This window comes from Pan paniscus, chromosome 2 (genome assembly GCF_029289425.2).
Source record: "Pan paniscus chromosome 2, NHGRI_mPanPan1-v2.0_pri, whole genome shotgun sequence".
NCBI classification, from domain to species: Eukaryota; Metazoa; Chordata; class Mammalia; order Primates; family Hominidae; genus Pan; species Pan paniscus.
This window is the reverse complement of record NC_085926.1, coordinates 158,761,215-158,783,368: the sequence shown is the minus strand read 5'-3', so window position 1 is coordinate 158,783,368 and position 22,154 is coordinate 158,761,215. Positions and strand designations below refer to the sequence as shown.

The following is a 22,154-nucleotide window of genomic DNA, read 5'->3' as shown; positions in this document are numbered from 1 at the left end:
TAGTGCATGTGTAGCTGTGAAAAAAGATAGAGTGCTTCTGGAAATGCCAGGACCAGAAAACACCAATTATTTAATGTTTAATATATGCCCATCTAACTGACAAGTCCTGGATTACTAGGTTCAAAATGAGGTCACTGGGCTAGATAGTGTCAGTTTCTCCACTCCCCATATGCACTCTCCACCCTGTGGTAGTACTGGAGAGAGAAGGCCATCGCTTTGGATAATAAAATTAATTTGTGAAATACACAGGGGAAAAAAATGAGAGGTTTTCGTGGTTAATTTGAAGCGGAAAGTAAAGAAGAAGGATCCTAGAGGACTGCCAGATTTCCAGCTTCAGTAATTGAGTAGATGGTATACTTTCATAAAATGAGAGAAAGAATATGTTAATAGAAGAACTAGTTTAGCAGGAAAGAAGGGGAATTTCATTTTAGACATAAAACATTTGTGAAGCTTTGGACTATTCTGGTGGCAATGCCAAGGAGGCAGCTGCAGAGATGAGAAGAATATTCACACAGGAACTGAACTAAGGACCCCAATCTAATGATTATGGTCACAGAACAGACACAGGGAGACTACAGAGGGAGATGCCCCAGTGCAAGGTAGAGAAGGACAAGAGTGGAAGATAGAACCTGCGGACACTAACAAACATTTAAGAAGCAGCCAGAAGAATAGCCTGTTGACATGTAATAGTTGATATAAGATGTGGGAGAGGGCACTGTTTCAGAAGTAGGAGAGTAAGGAGCTTCAAAAATGAAGAAGTTACAATAGTGTCAAATGCAATGGAAAGCTCCATTAAGAAAGCAACGGGAAAAAAAAGTCCACTAGATTTGGACCCTGGGTTGTTGTTGACCCAGCAAGAGCAGTTTCAGTACACTGATGGGTGCTAGAAGCCTTACTGGGATGCACTAAGAAGGGAATAAGAAATATGAGAAAACCATTTATTCTAAAATACAAAACAAAAACAAACTACTAAGCCCAAATAAAATTATCTGCATTACTATACTCCACAAATTATTATCATTCAGAATTTATTCATTAATTCCAGAATACATTTATTAAATATGTACTATGTGTCGGGAGCAATAGGAAGCACCAAGAATATAAAGATGAGTAAAAGATGAACCCTGCTTTTGAGGAGTCTGCAGTTAAGAAGGAATATGCATCCATTACCATCGTACTCTATGCCTAATCAGACTGCCCTCCATTCCATAATAATTCACTGTGGTAATTCCAGCAACAGAGGACAGAGTCAGAAACACAATGCCTAGGGAACACAGCAACTTGTACAGAAATTTCACAGCTGAGATCCGAGGAAGGAGTGGTGATCTGATAGGCTGGGCAGGAAGCATGGTGGTGTTCCAGGCAAGAAGAATCTGGAAAAGGCCCAATATTGGTCCCAATCTGAGAGAAGTTTAGCATATTGTGAGTGGTTTTATACCAATCTTAGGATTTGGAAATAAGGCTTGGGCATTTGTTGGGTTGTTTTGTTTCTGAGGTTTTTGCTTTGTTTTGTTTTGTTTTGTTTTTGGTATGTCCCTGGGTGTGTGTGTTTGGTTTGGTAAGCCAGAACTTTGCAGTTTTTGCAGGTATTTCCAAGGCAGCATCACTACTGGCAAAGAGAAAATATGTACTAGGAAGGGCAGAAGGGTTCCTGAGATCACACTTACCAGTTGAGATCACAATTGAGCACATTTATTTGAAGTCTTGCATTCCTTTCAGGCAAATTCGTTATTCTACTCTATTTTCACTTCACTTTTTCTCAGCTGAGATCACAATTGAGCATATCTATTTGAAATCTTGCATTGATTTCAGGCAAATTCTTCATTCCACTCTATATCTATTTTTTACATTAAGCAATGTTTTAAAATTAATATAAAATATTGGTTCTTCTCTAAATTTTTTAGGAAAAATTGATACTACAAGAAGATATGCCATGTTTGCCCCCCAAATATATGTGACCTTGAATAAGTCTCAAACATTAATATGAAACATGACTTTTGGCTGTGAGAATCAAGAGGGAACTTTAAAGAGGGAAGAAACAGTGTGATTTGACTTGTTTAAGAAAAGCAAGTTCTTAGGAGAAATAAATTTGGCACCATGATAGAAGAAAAAAATGCTACCAGATTCAGAGTTCTGGATTTATATGCTTTGCCTAATAGCAATACTACGTTAATTTCAGTTTGAGTTTTTGGTATTCTTTCCTTTCTACTACTGTTTTTGACCTCTTATATCATAGTGGCCCTGTTATAATGAGTCTCTTACTGTAAATTACCTCAAATATATTTTGAAGTAAGCTACACATAAAAAACTAGTAAAAAATAAATAATAAGCAATTAACAAATAACAATGTAGAATTAGATAGGGGTAACAGTTGCACAACTTTGTGAACATATTAAAAAGAAGCACTAACTTGTACACTTTAAAAGGTGAAGTTTATGGTATGCTAATTATAAAATTATATGTCAATTAAAAATTTTTTTCAAGAGTATCACAAAGCACTATGCACACTGTCAACATATACTTTATAACTAACCAACCAATTTAACTGGTGACTGATCTTCCATATATATTCTAATCCTCAGTTATCCATCTAATCTAGATAACAGGACACTGTTGTACTTTAAAAGACTTATTTCAATGTAATAACAATTTTTTGAAACAATCTTTCAAGGTGAAGATCCTAATAATACAACATTTTTAAGGAACACAATGAAGTATAAAGCATGACTGGAAAACTTAAGAGACGATGTGTAATTTAAAACAAATATGAAGTATCTGCAGAGATTTCCCAAGACAGAAAGACCCAACTTTTATGAAACAGAAGTTTGTCTTAAAGCAAAATAACTGCAAAGAGGCAACAAAACCACATGGAAAATTTATATTCTATTAATGAGGTGTGACTTCACCACATGTCCGCCAACTGTTCGCAAACCTAATAAAAGCCATGAATGAACAAAGATCCAGACAAAAAGACTTGAAATATGAAAAACCAAGTTTTTTTGTTATAGTACATTATTTTAGTTTGAAGACTTCAGAACTTTTAAAATAATATATGTGTTTTCACCTTCAGTGAGAAACCTTTCCATTTTCTTTATTGGAAGATAATCTCATTAAATACTATTCTATTTGCAAATCTTTTAAGTGGTATTATGAAGCACCTTTATAAAAACTATCTTCTTTTTGCAATTGGAAAAATGGAGGTGGTACACCTACTTTGTAGTTTCTTAATATTTCTACTTTCTATTTATTTTTCTTCTTTAAAGTCTAAATAAAGTGGAAGATCCCTTCTCAAATATATTTCCTTCTCTGAAGAAAAACCAGCTTGAAGTCTGACTGTATATAGGGCACTTAAATTTTTACCTAAAAATTTAGCTTATGTTCAACAAATGATACTGGCATAATTGACATACATTATACAAAAATTAACTTAAATGGATCGCAGATTTAAATGTAAAACACAAAAACACAAACCTATATAATTTTTAGAAGGAAGCATAAGAAATTTTTACATCATACACAAAAGTCAAAATGTATCATAGGGCCTAAATGTATCAGCAAAAACTATACAACTTTTAAAAGAAAACATTGGAGTAAATTTGTGACCTTGGCTTAGGCAATGGATTCTTAGATACAACAGCACACAAGAGACCAAAAATAATAATAATAAATAAATAGATAAATTGAGCTTCAATGGAATCTAAAACTTTGTGCTACAAATGATATCATCAAGAAGATGAAAACACAACCCAAATAATGGAAAAAACATTTGCAAATCATATATCTAATAAACGACTTATATCCAGAATATATTTTAAAACTCTTACAATTCAATGATAAAAAGATTAAAACAAAAAATGGACAAAGACTCTGAATAGGCATTTCTACCAACCATACACCAATATATGTACCATATTCTTTTTATGTACATATTGGATATATAAGAAACATATGTCCATACACATATTGTACACAAATGTTCATAGCAGCATTATTCATAGTAGCCAAAAAGTGGGAACAATCCAATGTCCATAAACTAATAAATAGATAAACAAAATCTTATATATTCATATTAATACAATGGAATATTATTCTGCAATGAAAAGGAATGAAATACTGATACATGCTACAACATGGATGAACTTTGAAAACACTGTTCAAGTGAAAGAAGCCAGTGACAAAAGACCACAGATTCTATTTATATAAAATGTCCAGAATAGGCAAATCTACATAGACAGAAAGTAGATTAGTGTTTGCCTAGGCTGGGGGGACAAGAAGATGGGGAGAAATAGAGCATAACTGCTAATGGGTAGAAAGCTTCTGCTTGGGGTGATGAAAATGTTCTAAAACTTATCAGAATGACAGTTGCACAGCTCTGTGAACCTAACTAAAAACTATTGAATTGTACACTTTATATGGGTGAATTGTACAGTATGCTAATTATATTTCAATAAGGCTCTTTAAAAAACATAGAAAAAATTTTCATAATCTAGGGCTAGACAAACAGTTCTCAGACATGACATTGAAAGCATAATCCAGGAAAAGGAAAAACTGACAAGTCGTAAATCATTAAGATTAAAAATTTTCCTCTGCAGAAGACATGTGAAGAGGATGGAAACATAATCCATAGATGGCAAGAAAAGATTTGCAAACCGGTATCTGGCAAAAGACAAGTATTTAAAACATATATATATAGCATTGTGCTAAATTATCTATTTTTACCTTCATAATATCTCTATAAGTTAAATATTATTCTCCATTTTAGAGATGAAGAAGCCGAGGCTCAGTGAGAATAAGAACCTAGATCTTGAGGAGCCATAACTCTCAAGTCCCTCTTTGCCCATGGAGTCTCTCCACTTCTTCTCTTCTGTATCTCAGCAGGTCTCAGAAAGTCTGAAGGCTAAAGGATACCCTTAAAAGTCTATTTGTGTATTTACCCATACTCTATCACTGTAAGTATTAGACCAGAGTCCACTTATATAAAGAGAAAAGAAATTGCTTTAAGTTCTACCCATGGAATTCCAAATAAGGATGTGTGGTCACAGTAATACATTCAGATCACCTAAGTAGTGAGTGGCAGAGGGAGAATTTTAAAACAGGTTTTTCTGGCTCAAAAGCAGGGGTATCCAACCTTTTGGCTTCTCTGGGCCACATGGAAGAATAATTGGCTTGAGTTACACATAAACTACACTAACAATAGCTGATGAGCTTTTCTTAAGAATTGCCACATACTTTTTATGGCTGCATAGTATTCCATGGTGTATATGTACCACATTTTCTTAATCCAGTCTATCATTGTTGGACATTTGGGTTGGTTCCAAGTCTTTGCTATTGTGAATAGTGCTGCAATAAACATACGTGTGCATGTGTCTTTATAGCAGCATGATTTATAATCCTTTGGGTATATACCCAGTAATGGGATGACTGGGTCAAATGGTATTTCTAGTTCTAGATCCCTGAGGAATCGCCACACTGTCTTCCACAATGGTTGAACTAGGGGAACTGAACAATGAGAACACTTGGACACAGGAAGGGGAACATCACACACCGGGGCCTGTTGTGGTGTGGGGGGAGAGGGGAGGCATAGCATTAGGAGATATACCTAATGTAAATGACGAGTTAATGGGTGCAGCACACCAACATGGCACATGTATACATATGTAACAAACCTGCACGTTGTGCACATGTACCCTAGAACTTAAAGTACCATTTAAAAAAAACATATATACATATATATATATATATATATAAAAGAATTGCCATACACACACACACAAAAATCATAATGTTTTAAGAAAGTTTACGAATTTTTGTTGGGCCTCATTCAAAGCCGTCCTGGGCTGCATATGGCACATGGACCGCGGGTTGGACAGGCTTGCTCTAAAGCTTACACTATACTCTGTTTCTCTATAACCACAATTTCTATTGCTAATAGGAACACTATTGTTTAGAGCTTAATTTTAGATATTTAAAAGTCTAAATCCTATCAGTAGCTTCTCCTTCAAGAAATAAATTCAATTCCATTTTAATAATTTGTGAGATATAGGATAGGAGGAGGGCCAGGAATTTAAAACAATTTAAAAAAAAAAAAAGAATTAGATTTGGAGACATTCCTTTATAAGTGTAACTTATTAAGTATAGTAAAAGCCAAAAACTATTGGAAAAAGTGAAAGAGTGAAAGGGAATCTAAATATTCTTGGCTCTGAGATTTTTGGGTCTAAAAGAATAAGACAAATATTTAGGCAGAGAAAAAAATACATATACATTTAGCTAAATGGTGAGTTAGAACTAGGCCACATCTCATTTCTTCTGTCTCAAAGTGCTTAATTTAGAATCAGATTTTAAAAACAATCCTCCGCAGGCCAGGTTTGGCCCTTCCAGTTGGCACCTAGACATCAAAACCTGTGACAATCTGGAACAACTGAAAATAGCTTTGGATATTCAACTATCAGACAGTAAGGAAGGTCAAATTTGAATTAATGCATTTTAAGACTGAAAAAGAGATTTAATACAAGCCTTAAATGAGAGAAGGAAAAATAAAGAGAATTAAGCAGCTAACTTCTTCCTGCATCTCATCAGAAGTGAAGACAGAGCTTGCATACAGTTCTTTTTGCCCTTATCTTCCATCTAAGGCACTTGGGTTCAGAGCTGTATGCTGCTTCTGCTCTAACTAAACTACAAAGCAATTTCTTCAATTTTCTTCTTATTCCTGGCTAAGAACCTTCACTGTTCATCCATTTTCTACAGAATAAAGTCCAAATTCCCTTGTCTGGCATTCAAAGCCCCTCCCAATTTGAATTCAACATACCTCTCTAGTTTTATTTCCCATTATTCATTACCCCCCATCATGAGTCCTCTATTAGAGCCAAACAGATCTACTCACTGTTGAAAAAGCAGGCATGTTCTGGTCTAGCCCTCTCTGCTAATGGCACCAGCATCCCTCCTACCCTCTTCCACCTGGATGAATTCTTCCCATCTCCAAGTTCCAGCTCCTGCATGAGTCCTCCCCAACTATTTCAGGATGCACGCACACAAAATCTCTCTCCTTCTGAAACCCTGTATTGGTTATGTAATATTCCAACCCACTCATCTGGGGCTTATCATAAACTCTCCTATTTATCTTATTTCTATGTCTTAACTCCTCAAATATATAAGTTACCTGAGGGTAAGGACCTCAGTTTTCTTTATTCCTATATTTTATATAACATTTAACCAGGAACAAATTAATATTACCTGAGCTTCAGCTAATAAATTTTAAAGCACTCATGCAAGGAAGCTAAACAAGTTGACATTTATAAGCCAAAAGGAGGAATATATGTCATCAAAAAATTTCAATATTTCACTGTTTTCACATTTCACATAAGACAAAAGTATCTTTAGTCTCTTTAATCAAAATAAACAAAGAAGTCCTTATGTGTTATCAAGCCAGGAGAGTGTAACTACTGAAGACAAAGTTATTTGCACCCACTGGAAAAGGCAGTAATAAGTTTAATAGCGGCAAGTAGGTTTCTCTGCTTGACTCTGCCTAAAATATGACTGTGCTGCACCCTGCAGTCTGTGGAAGAAAAGAATTATAACAAAGTCCATTCAAAGGCTAATCAATGTTTGGGCAGAAATAATTTTCCTGCTGTTTTAAAAGTACTAATCAATTTTCCTCCTAATGTTGTCATTACACACTGAAAATATACAGTTGGGCTGTACTGGCAATCACCATTTCATATTAAGAAATGTAGCTCTGCATTCTGTTTCCTTATTCTAGAATCAAAGAAAGTAACATGAATGTCTATAAAACCATATTACTCTATAATCTAATCTCCAATCCTCTGAAAAAAACAATCTCTGTAAGGATAAAGATTTAACCATTGTGCTCATTGAGTCCTATCTGTGAGAACACAGCTGGGTTCTGGAATGGGTCTTAATAAGCATTGCATATTCAACCTGGGAAGTTCCCTTTTAAGAAGTAAGCTATCAGGAGAAAATATATACAGATTAAAAAAAAAAAGTATTGGACTCTGGCAATTCCAAGATGACTCACAATATGTACATCCAGATTCCCAACCCCAGATTACTAAATTCCATTTCTGCCTTGGGTCCACACTGGGACAATTCCAGGTTCATGTATTGTAATGATTACTTTTAGGTGTCAACTTGACTAGATTAAGGGATACCCAGAGAGCTGGCAAAGTATTATTTCTGCACATGTCTGTGAAAGTGTTTCCAGAAAAGATTTGACATTTGAATCAGTAGACTCAATAAGAAAGATCCTCCGTCACCCAAAGTGGGTGGGCACCATCCAATCAGCTGACAGCCCAGATAGAAAGAAAGGCAAATATGTTCTCTCTCTCTCTCTCTCCTCTCTCTTTCTCTCTCTCTCTCCTCTCTCTCTCTCTTTCTTTCTCTCTCTCCTTCTCTCTCTCTCTCTCCTTCTCTCTCTCTCTCTCTCTCTCCCCTGGAGATAGAATATCTCTCTCTCCTTCTCTCTCTCTCTCTCTCTCTCCCCTGGAGATAGAATACCATCTTCTTCTATCCATGGACATAAGAACTCCAGGTTCTCCAGCCTTTGGAGACTTGTGCCAGCAGCATCCCCAGGTTGTCAGGCCTTTGACCACAGATTGAGAGTTACACCAGGCCTTGGTTCTCAGGCCTTTGGACTTGAACTAAGCCAAGCCACTGGCTTCCTGGGTTCTTCAGCTTGCATGCAGTCCACTGTAGGACTTCTCGGCCTTCATAATTGTGTGAGCCAATCCCACTAATAAATTTCAGCTCATATATCTACATGTATATCTGTATCTACATCCTATTGGTTCTGTTTCTCTGAAGAACTCTCACTAATACAGATACCTAGTGAGCAAATGGTCATTCCTGTGGATTCCAGAACTCTCTGGTAGGTCTTATGAAACCCAATGCAAACTGGGGTTCAGCATAAATTTCCCAAAACTGACTAGACACCAGGAAAATTCCAGAAATATCTCAATTTCATTGTATTCTTAAGGCTGCACTTGGTAAATATTTCACGATGCTTTCCAAAAGTGCTGCCAAGGAAACATTTTAAAAGTACCATTAGCAAATGAGGTTGAGAAACACCACTTACCATTTGTTCCTACTGGATCACTCATTAGAAGATTAAATGTTCTGGAAAAGTCCCCATAAAGAAATCAGTTACCTTCACTTAAACCAGCATTTCCCAAAATTATCTGAAATCCTATTAACACTTTCATGGGGCTATCCCTCCCTACTCCATGACTTTTATAAACCGTATGTCTCAAATCTATCACTAAAGAAATTCAAATAGGAAAAATGCATACATTTGAGATATATTTTTTATGTCACCTAGGGAAAGGCTTTCCAACGGGGCTCCCAAAATTTCATTCATTACTTTGACCAGTTTGCTACAGTCTAGGATCTGGTTCTGAGCTGCCCAAGTTCAAAACTGAGTGTGTCAGCTGACCAAAGAGATTTGAAATTTCACTGGCAGGTTCACTGACCACAGTCACAAGACTGCTGTTTAATGCTAGAATGTCAATTTATTAAGTTATAATTAAAAATAAATAGTCATAGAAACACCTATATTCTAAACTGCAGGACCTACCCATTCCCTCCCTCTGACCAATCCAGTTGGGAAGTCAAATCATATTCAGAAGGTGAGCACACACTCAGGGGGAAATCACAAAATGAATTGCACGTTTAATGATATCAGGCTAAGAAAGCCTGATGTATCCATAATAATGATGACCTTGTTTTAAAAATAAACCATAAGAGTGGTGGGCAAAAGACTGGTCTGGGGTGTGAGAACTTTTTTTTTACTTCCCCTTGCAATCCAGCAGCTCTAAGAGTTCCCCACCCACTCCTAGAGATGGGAAATTGCTGGTTTTTCAATCTTATCTAAGGTGTGGGAAAAAATGTACTAGAAAGGTTGGCTATTTCTTATGACTACGTCATATAATCTAAGTAAAAACAGTGAGTTTGCTATGCAAACATAATTACAAATAAGTTGTCTTAGTCTGTTTTCTGTCACTATAACCAATTACCACAGACTGGGTAATTTATAAACAATAAAGATTTATTTAGATAATGGTTCTGGAGGCTGGGAAGTCAAAGAGCATAGCACCAGCATCTGGTGAGGGCCTTCTTGCCATGTCATAACAGAGCGGAGGGCATCTCATGGTGAGAAGGCAAGTTGTGTGTAGGTCTGTCTTCCTCTTCTTATAAAGCTACCAGTCCCATCATGGGAGGCCTACCCTGATGACCTTATCTAATCCTAATTATCTCCCAAAGGACTCACTTCCAAATGCCATCAACATATAAATTTGGGTATTAAGTTTCCAATACATGATATTTGGGGACACATTCAAGCCATAGCATAAGTCCTCAAAGACAAGCCTGTTTTTAACCCCCAAGACCCTCCAATATAGAAAATTTAGAGCTCCTTCTGTATCATAATCCTCAGTATCCACTGGCAACTCTTACTCTAATTCCATCTCCTTACTAGAGATGGCCTCACATTGCTATGACTCCCTCCCTAAAACAGTAATTTGAATGGTCACTTCTTATATTAATCTTTAGAAAAGAGGTTTTTAAAAAGTCCACTTAAGGATTAAAATGAATTCAACTCAGACATAGTCTACATAGTTGTTTTTCTTTAATTGAAAAATATCACAGTCAAAAATCCAGATTTCCAGCTACTTCTAAAAAACCTGGAAGGATTTTAGCTACAAGGAACAATAACATGACTGAACATAACTTGGCAATAACAGGCTGAAATTCAATACAGATTTTCCTTTAAACATGCTATGTTTCCTTGGGTGCCCACCATCACTTCTACTGCCCATCACTCTCTGTTGTCTTATAGCCACCCTTTGTGGATATTTACATGCAAGCCCCTACTTAATCCACTATGAGTTGGTTTTACACTTTAACTCATCAGGAACAAACTTACTACATAATTTTTTCAAGTTCTCAGAGATCTATTCATTTCATTATCCATGTTCTCCAGATATAATTTGCCATTCCTTCTACTACTTCATAACCATGGAAGGAAGTTAGTCAGCCAACCTAGGAGTTTAAGGCAAAAAGAATCCTGGAGTCCAATGTTAAATTATTTAATCTATGAACTAAGGTCAATCAGAAGAGATACCACCAGTTAGTAGCTGAAACTTTTTCCTTTTTTGCAACTTACTATCTAGTTCTCACTCTTCCAGTTCTACCCCATGAACCTAAACCACAAAGTCTTCTATAAGCATTTGTCTACCCCACACCAAGGGCTGGCTACATAATTTGCAGGGCCCAGTACAAAATAAAAATACAAGCTTCCTCATTTAAAAATTAATAAGAATTTCAAGACAGTGACAGCAGAGCATTAAACCAAGTTCAGGGCCCTTCTAGGCATGGGAACTTGTGCAACCACAAGTTCACATGGTTGCATGACCATGAAGCTAGCCCTACCCTTCTCTTCCTCTTAAACATGCTTTCCTGTTTCCTTTTGTCTGTGTTCTGACCTCCAAGGGTCCCACCCGAGGCTTGGCAATCTAAATCTGATCTCATTTGCTTCTGACTGTTTTACCTTCTTGCAACCAGGACAAGCATTCCTCCCGCAGACACAAAGGCTGGCCTTCCTGACAAGATGTACAGCATAGCATTTACATCTACTGGGGCCTTATGACCCCAGTGCTATTCAATAAAGCAAGAGTCATAAAAAAGAAGGAAGGGCAAGCATTTAAGCCCCAGAATGGAATGTCATTTTGTTAGACTTCCTTCTCTACATGCACAACTTTATCTTGACAATAACAGTGGCTTGAAGTCAAGGAAATTCATTTATCTGTCTTTACAAACTCATGTTTCCATTCTAATTTATTACCCACATGGCTTATAAGCTTATAACAGTATCATTTTTGTTTCTTATTTTTTTATTACTCCCTTCTCTTACCATTCAACCAGTAGACCCAGATGGTCTTATGCAAAGTTTCCCAAAGTACTGTATATACACATGAGAAGGTTTCAGATGGTACAAGAAAGCTTTTTTTATATATAGTTTATTACTTTAAAGTGAATTGGAAACAACATAATAAATCAACCTGTGAGTTCACAGTTATCAAATTTTGAAAATACACTTAAGTAAAATAAAGTAGGTCCATTTAAAGAAAAAATGTTAACAAAATAACAGCAGGGGGGGCAATCAAAGAAGAAAAAATGTCAAGGTGGAACTCAAATAATTCAATGTGTAAAATACTGCTTTATGTTGTAAGGCAAGATAATTGATTTTTAAGATGAAATAGGCATTTGTGTCTTTTTCCTCCAGTGGAGCTAATGTCTCTAAGAAGGGAAGGAGAATACCACTTTGCATTAAGATTTTAGAGAACATTTTTTAAAGCTTCCACAATCTTTGTCACATGAGATTGGTAAAAATTCACCAACAGGTCAAAAACAGGAAACCAACTAAAGAACCTAATGTTATCACTTTAAGTAATAACCAAGAGTGCTTGATTGACTAAAGATGGATTAATGAGGAGTCCACTCAGAAAACACAGAAAGTGTCCAAACTACACTCAGATAATCTACTACCCATATACAAGGCAGGAACTACAGGGGCCTAGATGGGGGAAGGGGGGTGAGTGCTGGCTCCGCCATGAGTAAATCACGTAACTTTAGGCAACTCATTTACTTTCTCTGTATCTGTGAGTCAGTGATACCAAAATTTTAGAGACTGAAAAATTCAATTGAGCTGCTACATTTTACAGATGATGGAAATCATGTAAAATGACATGCTCAAAAGCACAAGAGCCTTCTTGCTAGAGAGCCACAAGATCAGTAACAGAGCGGAAGGCTCTGAAGTCCCCTGCCCACTATTCACACTGCTAACCTGTCTGTCTCTCTCTCTCTCTTTCTCTCTCTCTCTCTCTCTCCCTTTCCTTCCAAAGAAAAGCAATAAATTCAAGAGCAGCTTCCTACTTCTTAAAAATACTTCCTACTTCTTAAAAATACTCTCTCTTCCTTTCCTTCCAAAGAAAAGCAATAAATTCAAGAGCAGCTTCCTACTTCTTAAAAATACTTCCAGAAGCCTTCAGAGCTTAGTTTCCTTAGGATGACTGCTTGAGAGCAACAGATTCCTATCTGTCATAGTTAGAGCCAATCATGTATTTCCAAATAATAAGATACCTGAAAAGATATTTCAATCCTCAAATATTAGCTGGCCTAGAAAAAAATGGACACATTGATTTCTGGCCAGAACAGAGAAGGATAAGAAGTCATGGGATGTGATCAAAAAGCAGATTATCCAGGGGGTATCCCTAGATATCCCCTGGATAATGTCACTGTGATTTACAGTAAGAGCAGAGATGTTCCAAACTAAATGAATATTTGGGAGAAAAGATTTGTCTCTAAAAAATGTTTTTGGAAAGATACTATAGAACTCTTGATCATATTCCCTACTCAAAAATATATTCACATCCATGATAATATGCTGCTAAGCTAGTTTCTATGATGCAGAATTGACCAAGTGGTAGGGCTAGGGATGGCAACATGGTCAATAGAATAAAAAGGCAAAAATGAGAAGAGGAAATTCTTAGGAGAAGTCTGTGGTAGAGAGGAGTGGACAAGATAAGAGATCGGTTGGTAAGAAGGTACAGCAGATGAGGAGAAATAAAAATGCACGGATGATGGTGGAGTATCTTAGAGAAGGGGAATCAAAGCTATAGGTGTGAGGGCAGCTGAATAGGGAAGAAACAAGGGAATTTACATGAAATACTGGGGTGAGCTATGTATCTCCTTCATGTTATTTTAGAAATACAAGTAAAAAAAATTAGTTATTCTAAAAATACTTTATAGCTTAACCCTATGACTGGCTCTTACAGATCACAGCCTCAGTAAGGAAGCAAGAGTCACTTTAGAGAATACTGAAAACACAATGAAATGTGGATATTCATTGCTTAAGAGCTAAGGAACTGACCACTATACAATGCGTTTTCAGAGTAGGAGGCAAATCCATGTCTAAAACAAACTACAAATAGCTTCACATCATGGATTTGGTACTCCTCCCAAACACTCAAAACCCCATTCTGAAAAAAAAAAAAAAGGAAGAAAAAGGAAGAAGGAAGAAAGAAGAAAGAAGAAAGAAGAAGAAGAAGAAGAAGAAGAAGAAGAAGAAGAAGAAGTAATAGTAGTAGTAGTAGTAATAGGTTGTCAGTTTCTCCTAAGACTAAACGCTACTTACCTTATGACCTGACAATTGTTCTTTTGTGCATTTATCCCAGAGGAAAAAAAACCTACGTTGACACTAAACCTGCACATGAATGTTCATGACAGCATTATTCATAATAACCCAACACTAGAAATATCCCAAATGTCGCTCAATAGGTGAATGGTTAAACATACTATGGCACATTCATACAATGGAATACTACATGAAAATGAAAAGGAACAAGCTATTGATACATGAGAAAACTTACATGGATCTCAAGGACATTATGTTTAGTGGAGGCAAAAGAGTCAATCTCAAAAGTTACATATTGAGTATTAAGTGCATACTATATGATTGCACTTAATAACACCCTCAAAATGACAAAACTATATAGATGGAGAAAAGATTAGTGGATTCCAGGAAGATAGGGGATATGAATACAAATGGAGAGTACAAGGAAGTTCCTTTGTGGTGATGGAACTACACACAACCACACACACACACACACACACACACACACACACACAAATGCATGTAAAAACTGGTAAAACATAGACCAACGGAACAGAAAAGAGAACTCAGAAATAAGATGGCACTTCTACAACCATCTGATCTTTGACAAACCTGACAAAAACAAGCAGTGGAGAAAGAATTCCTTATTTAAGGCCGGGCGCGGTGGCTCATACCTGTAATCCCAGCACTTTGGGAGGCCAAGGCGGGCGGATCACGAGGTCAGGAGATCGAGATCACCCTGGCTAACACAGTGAAACCCCATCTCTACTAAAAATACAAAAAATTATCTGGGCATGATGGTGGGTGCCTGTAGTCCCAGCTACTTGGGAGTCTGAGGCAGGAGAGAATGGCGTGAACCCAGGAGGCGGAGCTTGCAGTGAACCGAGATTGTGCCACTGCACTCCAGCCTAGGCTACAGAGCAAGACTCCGTCTCAAAACAAACAAACAAAAAAATTCCTGGGAGAACTGGCTAGCCATATGCAGAAATTTGAAACTGGACACTGGACCCCTTCCTTACACCTTATACAAAAATTAACTCAAGATGGGTTAAAGACTTAAGTGTAAATCCCAAAACTATAAAAACCCTAGAAGAAAATCTGGGCAATACCATTCAGGACATAGGCATAGGCAAAGATTTCATGACAAAATCACCAAAAGCAATTGCAACAAAAAAAAATTGACAAATGGGATCTAATTAAACTAAATAGCTTCTGCACAGCAAAAGAAACTATCATCAGAGCGAACAGGAAACCTAAAGAATGGGAGAAAATGTTTGCAATCTATCTACCTAACAAAGGTCTAATATCCAGAATATATAGGAACTTAAACAAATTTACAAGAAAAAAAACCCCCATTAAAAAGTGGGCAAAGGACATGAACAGACATTTCTCAAAAGAAGACATTTATGCAGCCAATACACATTTGAAAAAAAGCTCAACATCACTGATCATTAGAGAAATGCAAATCAAAACCACAATGAGATACCATCTCACGCCAGTCAGAATAGTGATTATTAAAATGTCAAAAAACAACAGATGCTGGTGAGATTGTGGAGAAATAGGAACGCTTTTACACTGTTGGTGGGAATGTAAATTAGTTCAACCATTGTGGAAGACGGTGTGGTGATTCCTCAAATACCTAGAACCTCAAATACCTAGAAATACCATTTGACCCAGCAATCCCATTACTGGGTATATACCCAAAGGAATTTAAATCATTCTATTACAAAGATACATGCATACTTACATTCACTGCAGCACTATTCACAATAGCAAAGACATGGAATCAACATAAATGTCCACCAATGATAGATTAGATAAAGAAAATGTGGTACATACATACCATGGAATACTATGCAGCCATTAAAATGAATGAGATAATGTCCTTTGCGGGGACATGGATGAAGCTGGAAGACATTATCTTCAGCAAACTAACACAGGAACAGAAAACCAAACGCCGCATGTTCTCACTTATAAGTGGGAGCTGAACAATGAGAACACATGGACACAGGGAGGGGAAAAACACACACTGGGGCCTGTCATGGGGTGGGGTCGAGGGAGGGAGAGCATTAGGAAAAAGAGCTAATGCATGCTGGGCTTAATATCTAGGGGATGGGTTGATAGGTGCAGCAAACCATCATGACACACATTTACGTATGTAACAAACCTGCATATCCTGCACATGTATCCTGGAACTTAAAATAAAAATAAAAATTAATAATAAAATACTGGTAAAAAGTGAATGTAAATTCTGCAATGTAGTTAACATTATTGCACCAATGCTAATGTCTAGTTTTAATCTTTTATTGAAATTATTCAGAACGTTATCACTGGGGGAAGCTTAGTGAAGGGTTCAAGAGACTCTATCTGCCATTTCTGCAACTTCCTGTGAATTTACAATCATTTCAAAATTTAAAAAAAATGCATTAACATTGTTTTTGGGACTCATTAAATTAAAAACAAGAACAAGGTATGTCTCAAACTACATTTCCAGTCTCACCTGTACAATCCCAAATACCTTAAAATCCAGCCACAGTAGATTCCCCATAACTCCAAGAGTATACCAGGCACTCTCTCAGCTCCATGCCTGTCCTCAGGCTATCACCTCCACCTAGAATCCCCTTCCATTCCACCTTCTTTCTCTGAACTCCATCATATCCCAAGGCCCAGCTAAATGACATCTCTGAGAAGCCTTGCCTGGCCTGAGTTCCCCATCGCACCAAGCAGAGTCCTGTTTCTTCTCCTCCACTGCCATTGTACACAGCAGTGTATCCACTCAGGGAGTAAAACATTTCACCATACTCTAGTTAGTTAACTCAACATCCCCTTTCCTTAATAAACTGTGAGCTCCCTGAATAAAATGAACACATACTCATCTTTACATCTCTAATCTCTTCTACTAAGCCTACCACATAGATGGTATTCAATAAGTAAATGTAGATTGAATTTACACCTGACTTGTAATGAAAATACTATATTCCAAACTGCAATCAATACAAAAACCAGTGACTATCATTAACTTCATTAATACTACTTGTAGAACAATACAGGGTACCTGCTCTAGCACCATTCCTCAGCTGGGGATTACTAGCTGGGGACTGAAGAGAGATAGCCAGCAATGCCTGGAACATGTCAGGCATATCATATACATTTTACTGATGAGAAAACCAAATCTCAGAGAGCTGAAGATTCCTTAAGATAACACAGGTGCTAAATAGGACATGGTTGAAACTCAAATCTAAATTTCTTACACCTCTGCTCACTGTTTCACACAAATCCTGAGCTCCTCACAAACAGCCCTTCAGACTCTAGAAGACGGCCTAACAGATTATTCGGTGGGGAGGCTTAGGGGGACCCAGTAGTCAGGGGTGAACAGGAAGAGACATCTAATTAGCTCCCATGAGGGCCTGGCCACCTGCTCCTCGAAATCCTTTTTGTACCAGCCTTTGTGTAGCAGAGGTCATGCTAGTTGACTTAGATTAACTTGGAATAATATTTGAAACAGAATGTCTTAACTATATAATTTTGAACTGTTTAAGCTTAATTCCACTCAAATTAGATCATGATACTGGGGCATTAAAAAGGATTACTGACAAAAATAAAATATATATGAACAAAGCCTCTACTGCCATCAGCTCATATTCAAATCATACTTAATACTCCCTTGTCCCAACTCATCACTAATTTCTTTTTGATATTTTGATACATATCATGTATAATGATCAGATCAGGGTAATTAGCATATCCATCATCTCAAACATTTATCATTTCTTCATGTTGGGAACATCCAACTCATCACTGGTTTTAGTTAAAAAATTAAGTCAGACCACATATAAATTGACTTTTAAATATGTGTCCACCAGTGAAAAACCTGGGTTCTCCCTAGCAACTATGAAACATGTATAAACAAGAGCATTCCAATGCATCCAATATTAAACCCTCTTGGGTGCTGTCCAAGGTATGGGCAGATTGCAGTTGGTACTGTTCAGCTGAATTCCATCCCCAACACCTAACAGAGTTCCTGGCATGGAATTCAGAAAATGTTTTTGCTGATTTATAATCTGTGCTAAAGTGGACAATTAGAAAGCTGCTTTAAATAGTTTTTAAATACTCTTAAGTCTACTACTGCTGTAATCTTATTCATGCTTATAAGTAGCATATGAAACTATTTTTAAACTATTTAAAGTAGTCTTAAAATTGCATGAGAAAACATAACACCAATATTCAACAGAAAAATGAAAGCTTTGAGTACAATTTTTAGGTCTTAGTTTTCTCCACTGCAGCACGTGCAATGGTAGACTGAGGATAGACTCTGACCTATCATCTCACAGGAATCTTGAAATCATAAAATTTGCCAAAAAATTGAAAATCCTCAGATTTTAGAGCAACAAAGCATAATTATGATTTAATTTGTTTCTCTTCCATTAATCCAAACTTCCATAATCCATTTAGAAAAATTAATCCTAAACTTTCAGGGTATGGTGGGAATAACATAAAATACTCCGGTTTACAAATGGCTTCCCTTCATGGCTTTAACCTACCTCAAACAAATGACTCCACTAGGATGCACGCTAGTTGTCATTGCTACTAGTACATTTTCACCATGATGGAACTATATACGTGATTTTTCTTTCTGATGTAGTACTAGATTATGGTTAAAAGCTCAGGGTCAACCCTTCCTTGGTAAGATTATTAGTGGATTAAATGAGCTAATCCATGTAAAGCACGGGGTCCACAGTTGGTTCAGGGTTGGCATTCCATAATAGTAGCTACAACAATGACTATAAGGATAATAAGAAGGATGGTAACAATAGAAAATCCTTAGGTTTTGTTTTTACAACCACTACACCCAAAGAAATGTCTAAGCAGAGAACAAAGCCAGCTCACAAGGCCAAGATTCATCATACCAAGGCTTTGGGATTTCTTCTTGTTTTCTCAACTGCCCTAAAGATTTCAGCCCTGTTTATGTGACAGACCAATCCACTTTGTTTCCCATGGCTGAGACGCAGCTGCCAGGCTGTACCTTTGCAAGTTGAGGTACAGCATGTGTGAAGGACACCCTAATGTGTTAGAGAACAGGCCAGGAAAGGCATGACAATGGGACAAAAGCTCAGGATTTTTGCTCTCTTTAATGACCTGGAAAATATCTGTGTATTCATCCCCCACCTCCCACCTCCTGATAAACCAAAGCTGCTGCTCCCTTAATAACTTTACCTCCCAACCCCTCTTAATGCTCAACCATATCTCTGCCAGCTGACAAGAAGAGCTGACAGGCTACAAATGAAATCCTGTTCCAGCCTGTCTACCTGCAGGATGAGAAGGGAGTTAGTGAGGCAAGAAGGAAACAGAAAGCCCTGATAAGGGAAAATCAGCCATGTTTCAAAGGTAGATGAGAAAAGAGTAAATTGTATCTGATGTCCACTCAAAAACATGAACGCAAAAGAGCCTCCCTCTCTGGCAGTTGAGTGAGTTGTCTAGCAGCCTCCTTAACCACAGTTTTGCTTTGTTTTAATCAGAAGAGTGTGAAAAGAGGAAGTGTTTAAGTCAGAAATGGGACAAAGCCTGGAAATGTCACTTCTGACAGCTATTTGTGGACAGAGAAATGAAGTAGGTATACGCCAGTTGTGCTCCCTTGTTTCATCCGATTCTCTCATTGACATATTACACATTTATTGAGTATTCATTGGTGCCATATACCACAGAAACAGACATAAAAGGCTAGGTTTGTTTTTTTTTTTTTATCAAGGGTGGAGTTTTGCTAAACAAAAACAAGGAGGAAGGCATTCCAGGTAAAGGAAACCCAAGGAGGGGGTAGGGGAAACAACAGGCAGAGGCAAACAGCAAGTACAGGGCACGTTCTGGAATACCGAGACCACAGCCTTCCACTGCTTGTTCTTCTTTGTGCCAATGACGACATGTATCATGTTCTCACTGTGTGTGATTTCCTTGCCCTGAAATTATTGCTTACTTGTAATCATTGGTCTCCTTAACTAAGATTGGCTGTCCTGTTGGAGGTACAGAGATCCAGGTGGAAATGTTTGAATTAGGAGTTTTTATTTTAAAAATTATGCATTTTCTCAGAATATTTGGATATTTGCTACTTAGTTTTGGCTGATTTTTCGCAACCTATTATAAATAAAGGGTGTTTGGGGTGTTTGCTCTGGTTTAGCTTTTAGTGGCTCTACCTATGTCTATATACTGAAAGGTTCTCTTTTCTTGAGGTCTGAGCAGGTTATGGAGTCTAAGGAAATAATGCAGGAGACGCAAGAGCTGTGCCTGGGCAGAACATATGGGTGGTACCATGACCATGTGTCCCAGGTGTGAATGACGCTCACTTCCTACCAAAACCTGCAGTCTCTACCCACCCCCAGCAATACTTGCTAGCCCCTTTTTATGCCTTACTCCCTAGTACCTAACATTATCAACCTCCACTGCTTTTTACTTACTTATTGTCTATCTCTCTGTTTTACAGAACAAGGGATTTTTCCTATTTTGTCACCACTGCATCCTTAGCACCCACCTAATGCCTGGTATATTGTAAGCGTTCAATATGGACTTGTTGAATGCCTACTCAGTGTATGAATTCCATAGGATAATACCAATTCTAAACACTGTCACACTGTCCATATAAACACCATAGCCCTATTCTTAGATCAGCTGTCATGACTTTAAGGTTTGGTAAATATGGTCAAGCAAGGAATGGAATACATACATGGTAAAGTAGCAGGTAAAGTAGCTTAATACCTGCTATTTGTAAAGATGCTTAAGCACTATCCTTACACAGATAGCACCAAGAAGCATTAACCTACTGAGAGCTTGGATGACTCCCCACTCCCCACCCCTCAAATCTCATGCTGAAATGTAATCACCAATGCTGGAGGTGCGGCCTGGTGGGAGGTGTTTGGGTCATGAGGGTGGATCCCTCATGAGGGAGGCTGGGTACTCTCCTCAAAATAGCGAGTGAATTCTTGTGATATCTGGTTGTTTAAAAGTGTGTGGCGCCTCTCCCCTACCTCTCTTGTTCTTTCTCTCACTTTGTGACATGCCTGCTCCCGCCTCACCTTCTGCCTTGAGTAAAAGTTCCATGAGGCCTCCCTAGAAGCCAAGCAGATGCAGTGCCATGCTTATACAGCCTGTAGAACTGTAAGCCAATTAAACCTCTTTCTTTATAAATTACCTAGCCTCCAGTATTCCTTTATCACAATGCAAGAATGGCCTAATATACCCACTGACCCATCTGGTTTCTACACACATGAATCTGTTTCAGTCATTAGTCAATTAGATAGAGTATGCAGAGGCCTGCATAAAAACACAGTCTAATAGCTATCACTTTGTCAGGCATTATGATTTGGCCACATGTTTTTATACTTTCTATCTTAACTCTCCAAGTGTCATCTTTAAAAGTAGCAGTCTTTCTGGATATTAGAGTATGCACACATTTTCCCCAGTTCTGTAACTCTTACCCTTGGAGCTTAAAACACACACATACACACACACACACACACACACACACACACACACACACACACACACACAAACTTATACCAAAACACTTTCCCAATGTTCATTTTGTAAATCAAGGCACGCCACCCCTACAAGAGGGGGAAAAGAGAAGGTAACAAGAAATATTATTGGTCAATTTAAAGAAGGCTCTTTAATTTTTTTAAAAAATCAGCCAGTAAAAAAGTATCTCAGAGGACAACAGGAGGATTTCCGCTGGAAGCCAGGCTTGCAGAGGGTGATCACATTTGCAGATGCAAAATTCCATTACTTCCCTATCGACCTCAGCAACATTAGTCTCTGGTCAAAGGACCAGAGTGGGAGAGAGTGGGCTATCCTGCTTCTAAATGGGGAAGGAAAGCAGCCAAGCACAAAGAGTTTGAGAAAGAACAACAGTGTCGGCCGGGCGCGGTGGCTCACGCCTGTAATCCCAGCACTTTGGGAGGCCGAGGCGGGCGGATCACGAGGTCAG

General features: G+C 37.7%; 1 protein-coding gene across 2 annotated transcripts in view; it reads right to left on the bottom strand.

Annotated features, from left to right (window-relative positions):
• PPM1L (protein phosphatase, Mg2+/Mn2+ dependent 1L) overlaps positions 1 to 22,154 on the bottom strand; it is a 316,127-nt gene that overhangs the window by 222,679 nt on the left and 71,294 nt on the right. Inside the window, exon 1 of one of the 2 annotated variants that reach the window (XM_024928306.4) lies at positions 6,881 to 7,032. The exons of the other annotated variant lie outside the window; for it this stretch is intronic. Within the exon in view, the coding sequence (XP_024784074.1) occupies positions 6,881 to 6,898 (18 nt within the window). The 5' untranslated portion in view covers positions 6,899 to 7,032. Of the gene's footprint in view, positions 1 to 6,880; positions 7,033 to 22,154 lie in introns of those variants that run through there. 2 annotated transcript variants of the gene reach the window in all.